The sequence below is a fragment of the Malurus melanocephalus genome, unplaced genomic scaffold, assembly GCF_030028575.1.
Source record: "Malurus melanocephalus ecotype Western Australia unplaced genomic scaffold, MMel_1.1 scaffold_22, whole genome shotgun sequence".
Classification (NCBI taxonomy): Eukaryota; Metazoa; Chordata; class Aves; order Passeriformes; family Maluridae; genus Malurus; species Malurus melanocephalus.
In genome coordinates this window covers 1,559,908-1,568,944 of record NW_026623254.1, presented here as the reverse complement: position 1 = coordinate 1,568,944, position 9,037 = coordinate 1,559,908, and the positions used below count along the sequence as shown (strand labels likewise).

Sequence of the window (9,037 nt, the reverse complement as noted above, 5' to 3'; positions counted from 1 at the left end):
TGAATACATATGCTGTGACTTCATTGGCTGCAGGAGGAGGGATGCAATAAGAAAGCTAGACAAATCAATAGGAAGAATATCAGACCAAGATCTGAACAAGGGCAGGATATGGCCATCTTCTTCAGTATTCTGCRTTGAACGGGTAGTCCTTGTGAGTTTTGCCCCTGAAGGAAATAGAAGACTTCATTTTAGCCATAGTTCTTTTTCTAATATATCAAGCTCTTACAGTGCTTAGAGAAGCCACCAAGGTGGGATCTGAGCTATGTAATTGTAGGATACGTTTGTTCTAGATTTGTTTGCCTCTCTCTCKTGTGTTTTTTGTACACTTCAAACATCCAAATTGCTTCATCATTCAGGATCTTGGCATTCTAGGAAATATTTGCATGCAAAACCCCTGTGTATATAGTATTCATAATTTTGGGTTTGAAATAAAACAAACACTGAATGCTACCACTCACGTGCTCATTGTATAGACTCTCCAGTTTCTGTTAAAGCTGAAAATAGTTGCCATCTCCTCTTTAGTCAGTTTGAAGTCAAACACCTAAAAGAGAAAGAGCTGGAAATAACCTCTTTGAACAAAATAGAGACTGTAAGCAAAATCAAAAAAATTAAAGAACAAGTCTTCCAGGGAGGGGAACTGGTTAGAAGAAATGATGGCTTCATGAAAAAGGCATCTCCCTCTATTACCAAGAGGGAATAGAGAAATTCATCYGAAGTTCCAATTACACATGCCAGCTGTTGCAGGGCACTTGGCAAGCTCCTGCATCTGCCAAGTGTGAAAGATGCACCTTTCTGTCCTACTCCAAAGGTGCATCTACAGTACTTCCATATTTCACTTAATCTAGCTCGGCTTTTTGAAAYCCCAATGACCACTCAAAGCACTCAAAGACCACTAAATTAACAATGGAGCAACATGGTTTGTTAACAGCAGGACTCTTTTTTTTAACACTGCTTGGTCTATGTAAGGCTTTTGTGGTGTGCACTCAAGTAAAGTGACTGCTAAAATTATCAGCACACTGTTTMAAAAAAAAAACTAGGTTCATTCCTGCTCTCCAATTGTAACCTTAAGTTTAGCTGTTAGGAGAGTGTGTGAACAGACAGAAAGCCCAGTGTTCTTGCCTGAGGAGGAGCTAGGAAGAATGATAAAGGATCACTGCTTGCTGTGCAAGGAGAAGCCAAGCYATCCCTGAAGGGCAGCACCCAGCTCACTACTGATCCCTCACCTGGAAATTCTCCACAATGCGCCGTGGGGTGACAGACTTGGGAATCACAATCACGTTTCTCTGGATCTGGAAACGAAGGAGAACCTGCAAGAACAGAGAACTGAATCATTCGTCCTGCTCTGGAGGAAGCAGAGCCTGTTCGAACAGCTGTTATCTCTGTTTCAAATCATTCCCGTCCTTGCAGCCCTGGTTGATCTGCCTGGAGAGCAGAGGGAAGTYGGTAGAGCCTCATGTGAAAGCTTTCCCTTCAGTTTTGGGCCAGTCAAGTCTTCCTGCTCACCCAGACTTCTATCAAGAAGTCATTCTCTGCAAGAGGATTTGAGGTGAAGRCTAAAACATTACAGCATTTGAAGATGGGTCAAGAAAATGTTTCATGGTGACAGCACACTTGAGAGTGTGCATTGCCGGCCACATAGAAAACAGAACTGCACTGCTGCCTCACACCAGAGGTGACCAGGAATGAAGAGCCAGCCTGTCCTCTACATTGTCATGAACTGTCCTATGTGACAGAAAGGGGTGCCCACAGTCTGGCATCTGTGTACCTGGGCTGTGGATTTGTTGTGCTTGGCTGCAATTTCCTTGATCTTGGGGTCATCCAGAAGGGAAGGATCATCTGGCTTAGCCCTACACAGAGGAGAGATAGCACCAGAAATCTGTTTTGAGATCAGTTGCTAATAGTACATTTACTCAGTGCTCCCAGCATTATCCATGCCAGTTCCTTTGCCAATTGCAAAGCAATCTCACCATGGTCTGTCAGGAGAGCCGAGGGGGCTGTATGCTGTCACAGCAATCCCTTTGGATTGGCAGTAGTTCACCAGCTTCTCCTGGGTAAGGTATGGATTGCATTCGATCTGCCAACAGAAGAGTGCAGAGACTGATAGAATACAGCTATAACTCACTCCAGGGATTATCTCTTAATGCACTTAAAAGCTGTTATTTGTCCTCATCTGCCAATCTTTGCAAGGTATTATTCAGCTTTAGTTTTCTACAGCACCTACTTCTACAGTGACATTTCTTGTACCTCTGGGTGTTTGCTCTGGAGAAGGAGCATTTCACAGGGCTTGTCTCTGGGTTCTTTGGCYCTGAGAAGGCATGTTCTGAGGTGCTTCTCAAATTTCTAAGCAGTAGCTTAGAAAATATTGAAAACCCCAATGCCTTGTAGGTTCAGCAATAATGTGGAGTGAGATTAGAGCTACACCTGGTCTGTCTCCCCCCTTGTACGTTCTAGACACAGAAGTCCCTTTCTTATGAATTTGCGTGAATGGATTCCATAGATGGCTATAGTTTTGGACAGAGATGCATTTTTTTTTCCTTTTAGTATGCTCTTTCTTTTTTGTAACTACTTGCAGAGGAAAGACTGGCAATCTCTGGAGACTGTGAACTTAATACTCTCAGTGAACATGCCAGAAGTACTGAATTGAGAACTGTAAGAGATGTGTGAGTCTGTCCAAGGGTCCTTGAAGGGACAAGCTTCTCCACCTCCTGCATACAAGGGGGGAGGTGGCTGTTGTGTGCAAACAAAGACTAGGTGGTTTTCTTTTATATGTGTGTATACACACACTATTTTTTATTTTATATAAATTTAAAAAAAAATCTTCAGTGTATAAACCAGGAAGCCATTGGTGTATCAGTAAATGCTGTGCTTCTGTATAAAAGTTAAAACTGACCTCCCTTTCCAGCTGGGTGGCTGAAGTGTGGATTCCTGCATGAGGAGAAACATGTGTAATGTGAACAATTATCTGCTATTCCTAACAGATTGATGCCGTTACTAATAACAGAACAAATATTTTAAGAAGTTCTAGTTGTAATATGTGTACTTCACTCCCTATCAGGACACAGATGTAYAACTTCTTTATGTGTGCACAGAAGTAATGATGGGGTGTAATTGTGCTTTGTCTGCTTTGCTCCCCCTTTTTGCATCTCTTAGTGCAACTGGAATTGTATCTTTATCATCCCAGAAAACCAGTCACCTGCAGTCACTTTGYAGCTCACCTGGACGTTTGCAGGCTTGTGYTTCAGTCCTGGCTTGTTCAAGATTCTTTCAATCTGCTCGTGRTTAAAGTTGGAGACACCAATGGCTTTCACCAACCCACAGTCCACCAGCTCTTCCATGGCCTGRCAGAAAGAGGAACACAGTCAGTATCCAGCAGGCCCTGAAAGTATTCCTCCTAGTGTGGCTTTGTTTCCCTTCATGGACAAGGAAAGACAACTGTTTGGGGCTGCAAAGATTGTCTCCTGGGGGAAAGTGCACACTGGTGTTTTTGTGCCCTGTCTTCCATCCCACCCAGACCCAAGGGCTCCTTTCTTGAGATGGCAGAAATTCACACCAAGTTATTTTCACATGGGAAATAATGGTAATCAATAATAATGTGTCCTTAAGCCAGTACCAGCACAGGCTGTGAGCGAGATCACAACCTAATTAATTTCAGCAGAGTGTATTTGAGCAGTTCAAGAACAGTGGTGAGGACAGTTCTGTTTGTGTTTGGTCAAGCAGTCTGGCCTGCAGCTCCTCTAAAGGCTATCAGCTTGACYGAGCATATATGTTTTGAAAAGCTACATTGTATACAGTTCAATAAATACACAAGAATTATGTGACTGCTGATGGTAATGAAAGCATGGAAAAGACTGTCAGTAACAGCAAACGTGATTTCCAACTATGGCTGAACTTACCTCCCATGTATCTAGAAAATCTGTGTTGCTGGGTATGGACATGCCTTTGTCATCTGTGGGAAACAGCTCCTCTCCTGCCTGTCAGTGACAGAGAAAATGATTGAAACACTCTTTTTATTGGCAAGTTAATACCAAGACAACTGAAGACCATGACAGCTTTAACTATTACTACAGAAAATASTAGTATTTGTGTGCACCATTCCTGTAGGTTTATGGCATTTTGCCAGCAACCATTCCCAGTAGGAGGGACAGGTGTATGTCCTGGATCCAGCAAARTGGTGACTCACTAAAACACATACAGATAAACAAGTTGCACCATCTGTGGAACAAACAAGCTTCCTGTACTCCTCTATTGTTCCTTTAGGARAGAACTGAGTTGTTTGGGGTYTTTTTTTTTGAAGGACCTGTTAAGGTCCCAGAAATATTTAAGTCAGGTTTAGGCTGCGCCCCATCTGCTGAACAAGGTATTATGTAAACACAGGTATCCTATGAGGGAGTGTCAGTTTAAGTTGGCGGCAGATCAGAACAGCCCAGATGTACAAAGTCAGAAATAGAATCCTGCATCTCCCTGTTACTCCACATGCAGTGTTAGGTAGATGCAAAATATTATGCCATGATATTTTTACTCAAGGTCATTGTTCACACAAAACTAACCATGACAGTTTTTCAAGTATGACACACAGTTGACAAGCTCAAAAGCAACACATAGGATGAAGGTTGTAACCTGTCTRCAGCAGAAAGAAAAAGCCAAGACTAGACACAGACTGAGACATCAGTTCCTTYGAAGCACATGAAGTATGAGATGTATTTCATGTACTTCTGACAGGGATGTCAGAAAGTCTCACCTTTTGAAATCCAGGGTCTGTGGAAYAACTTTAAGGCTCCTACAGCAAAAGTCAGTTCAATCTGTATTGTATTAACCACTCAGGGATTAAAGAAAGAAATGGAAGACAGAAACATTCTCTTGTTCTGKGATTCTGTAACATGCAAAGGAAAGAATTTCTGTCAGGCAGAAGAGTACAGCCTTYCTACCCACAAAGCAGGAAAGGATGATTTAGCCAGAAGTTAAGSAACATGAATCAGTCTTGCATTTGGGAGGCCTGACCTTAGTTCTGTGTCTGGCTCCCCATTATCAAGAGGGCAGAGGACGCTGTGCAGGCAGCGCTCTTGGGGCAGAGATCAGGGGCCTGGCTGATGTGGGCAGAGGAAAGCAGGATGGGCAGCACTGGAGCARTGCTGGCACAACAGGCATAGGCTCTTTTGGGAGCAGCAGTGGTGCTGCAAGTGCTCCTGGTGCTTCTGAGGAGCTCTCCCAGAGAGGATACCAAGGGTATTGCTGCTGCTGTACCTTGAAGCCCAAAGGCCAGTGCATGAGGTAGAGATCCAGGTAATCCAGTTTCAGGTCTGCGAGAGTCTTCTGGCAGGCTCCCTTCACCAGGGGCTTCTCATGAAAAGTAGACCACAGCTGGAGAGAAAAAACCAAGGCAGATTGTGACCTCCTGAGTCAAATCTCTTTCCTGAAGGAGGAAGAAAAAACTGGCACACTTTCTGGGACTGTTTCTACTGAACACGTATTTTAAACAATCCCATAAAAATTGAGAATGTGGAACACAAATAACAGTAAGACATTTCTATCATTGTGGGCCTGAACTATTCTCCTTATTATTACTCCACACTATAGCACACAGCYTTTCCCCATTGCTCTGAATTTCCCTCTCTGTGTATGTTGTCACAAAGCAAGCTGTCACCTGGATCGTAGGTCACCTTACCTTACTGACAATGAAGAGGTCYTCCCTTTTCACAACCCCTTCCTTGATTTTCTGCTGGATCCCTTCTCCAATTTCACTCTCATTCTGGTACACRTAGGCACAGTCAAAGTGGCGGTACCCGGCATCRATGGCAGCCATCACTGCAGCTTTTACTTGCCCAGCTGCAGACTGGAAAAAGAAGGTTAAAATCCCAAATCAAAGGCCGTTTCCTAACAACTAAACAAACACATACGACTAACAACAAAAGAAACACATACAATGGGGTTTTAAGTAGAGTTTTCCTGTGCCRTGTTCTTAAAGCTCTCTTCATCTTACAAATGCAGGCTGCTGGGTTTAAAGCCAGCCTCCAGCCATTTATCCATAGCCCCAGTCCCAYGCAGGCTCAGCCAACAGCCAGGTAGAGAAGAGCCCCCAGCACCAGGGTAGCTTGCCAGAGATGAACCAGGGGGAACMGAGTTTTGTACCAGGGAGCTCTGCAGTGCCTCTTTCTCTCTTGCCCAGCACTCTTTGCTTCCCAGTATTGTGTATAAGAGAAACAATCAAAGTGCCCAGCTGGGAGAATTGAAGTTCTATGGGATGGGCAGTGGTCTACACCTTAGTCACCCAAATCACTTTGGAGTGTTGTACCATGATCTAGCTCAGAGCTGGGGCACATCCCACCTGTAATTTGAAGTTTATGTCAGCTGCTTCCTTCAGAGGCAGAGGAGATGTGCATTTCTATGTATTTCTATATCCTGAAAGGGCATGTAAGAGCTGTGCACAAATAAATGTTGGCATATCTTGTTCCTACAAATCCGGCAATGTTTGTTTTTAGGCATTGTCTAGATCAGTGATTTTGTAGTCATCGTAACAGCAGCGCAAACCTCTTTGTCAGAACTTGCTTGAAACGCATGAATTGTCTTCTAAAGCCACATCTCGWTACCAGATGATTCCTGGTGGCCTCGCCCAGGATTACAGTTACTCAGCACTGAAGCGGCAGGGAAGTGCTCCAGTGCAGTGGCACGGGAGCCTTGGCGGCGGGAAGGGGCAGGGACAGGAGGGACCCGGGTGGCCGCCGCAGCAAGGGGAGCCTGGTCGGGATAGGCGGGGATGGGATCCGAGCATCCCTAGAGGATACGGGAGGGATGGAGCCGCCGCCTGTCGCGGAGCCGGAGACCCAAGGGTCCCCTCTCCCTCGCGGCAGGAGCGGGGCGGCAGAGACGGAGAGCACGCCAGGGAAAGAGGCTTCAAAAACAGAGCCAGGACCCTGCCTGCGGAGACAGCCGGAGCGAAAGGGCATCCCCGGCAGTATCCCGGGCGGAATGTCGGGGATAGCGGCGAGGACGTGTCACCGACCCGAGCTGTCCCCGCTCCCTGCCCACTCCCGAGTGCTCCCGACCCCTCCAGAGGAGACGGCACCGGGCGCAGACCCAACCCCGCTGAAAGCGAGCGAGCGACCGCAGCCCCCGTTACCTTCCATGTGCCCAGCCCCATGAGGGGCATCTTGGCGCCGGTGTTGAGCTGCACGCAGGTCGCCATGGCTCCAGCGGAGAATGCTGCCCGCCGGTACCGCCCGCCGAGCCCTTTAATGACGGCGGTGCCGCGCCCGCCCCGTGCGGGACCCGCCCCGAGAGCCACAGCCCCGCGGGGACACCGCGGGGACACCGCGCTGGGCAGGGGCAGCGCTGCTTCCACCGAGCCACCGGAGCTGCTCTCYGGGCTCCCTCCCAAAGTGGAATGATGCTTGCGGTAACAGGAGAGGAAAAGTGACCTCCTTTGTAGGAGTAAATTAGAAAGCAGTTATTGTAAAGAAGAATATTCTTTTTGGGGTTGGGAGAGTTTTCCTTTAAGGATTTTTGAAAGTTACAGAATAATAGATGTTACATTGAGGCCACCCGAGAAACTTTGCTGCATGCTCGTGCTTGAAGAATTTATTCAGGTATGAGCATCATTGGGAGTATAATGGTGCATTTATCTCTGCGTGCCTTTCCCAGACCTAATGTCCAGCTACTTTGTAGCTCTTTTTTGCCCTGTTTCCCTGAGGGCAGATAATAGTTYATAATCCTCCCGGTTTTTGTCAGCACCATCAGCCATCCTCAGCAGGATGTGATGTTTCAGTTAACATCACAAAATAGTTATGTAATGCAGTGTTTGCCTTTTACTTTTTTTTTTCTTTTTCTTCCTGGATTCCTTCTCTGTAAATCTGCCCTGAGCATGCTCAGACTCTGCGGTTTGCTTGAGGGGACAGTGAAATCAATGTAAAGAATGTGACATTAGGAGTGCAGGCGACAGTATTAAATACAAGCTGTTTGCATGGCAGGTCTGCTGCCATCATAGTCTGGGGGATTTTACATTTCCCTTTTTCCTTYCTACTGTCCCTCCCTCAGTTCAGGAAAACAGACACCATCCATCTGCAGAGCTGTAGGAAACGGACTGGAGCCAAGGTTAACAGAGGGGCAGAACTGGTGTGCAGAGTGAGTGAATACTGTCAGAAAGGTGGTRTTAGCTGGGCTCAGAGATCAGTTTTTCATGCCCAACATCTGTCTTGGTCTTGATTAGCAAAAGTCAAGTGTGGACACTTGTCCTGACAAAGACTGTTGCCCTTCACAAAAGCCACCCTATATTGAAACACCAAAGTGATCACTTGCATTGTTAGAAGGCAWCAGCCCTTCTGGCTGATGGCAACTGCTAAAAGATGATGCAATAAGCACTTCACKTTTTTTTTTCAAAAGAAAATGTTGAGTCATGCCTGTGATTTGCTTTTACAAGGCAGATAAAGTATCRGTTTGCTTTTGCTCTCCTTTGTATTTCCTGGATGCTCAGTACAGTGGTGTTGTGCTTTGGCTCCAGCTGTAGGTCTCAGTGTAGGAACTGACAGAATCAATCAGATTTTTACATTGCTTTCTCTGTGGCCTGTGAAAGTGGGGGCTTGGTTTTCCCCAATGGTTTATTGAGTGAGAGATGTCTCTGTCTTAAAAAGAATTTTGGGCAGAAGGTTTGCATTTGCTGTAATGCATGGRAGGTTCATTGTTCAGTCTCTCTTATAACCAAAGCACTCATGACAAAAGCACGGGTTTTGTTCACACCTCACTTGAGAACAAAAGCTTCCTTTTAATACATAAAAAAGCCAAGTTCTTTTTGCATTTGTCATGGGGCAAGGGAGCTAAACTGGATTCACCAAATGCATCAACACAGGAAGAGCATGTCAGGGAAACTGCTATACATGCACTGAAGGAGTCTTGGTTCATAGGAGCTATGGATGATAAAGCRACAGGAGAATGATACCTGGAAATATTCACCTGTGTGCCCCTCATAAAATACTCCAGTGAGTCACTGCTGGCTCACCTGGGGGAAGTATAGCAACTCAACTCTGACCTATGTCAGCCTCTGGGCAGT

The 9,037-nt window shown here is 45.8% G+C and overlaps 1 protein-coding gene across 1 annotated transcript; it reads right to left on the bottom strand.

Annotated features, from left to right (window-relative positions):
* Positions 1-6: 6 nt before the first annotated feature.
* On the bottom strand, positions 7-7,239 carry LOC130588971 (aldo-keto reductase family 1 member B10-like). Its single transcript, XM_057390025.1, has 10 exons — positions 7,115-7,239; positions 5,663-5,830; positions 5,242-5,358; positions 3,894-3,971; positions 3,216-3,338; positions 1,968-2,074; positions 1,766-1,847; positions 1,224-1,307; positions 459-541; positions 7-164 (listed from the first exon to the last, which is right to left on the bottom strand). The coding sequence occupies exons 1-10, from the start codon at positions 7,178-7,180 to the stop codon at positions 122-124; spliced, it is 951 nt and encodes a 316-aa protein (XP_057246008.1). The 5' UTR covers positions 7,181-7,239; the 3' UTR covers positions 7-121.
* Between the last annotated feature and the right edge of the window lie 1,798 nt (positions 7,240-9,037).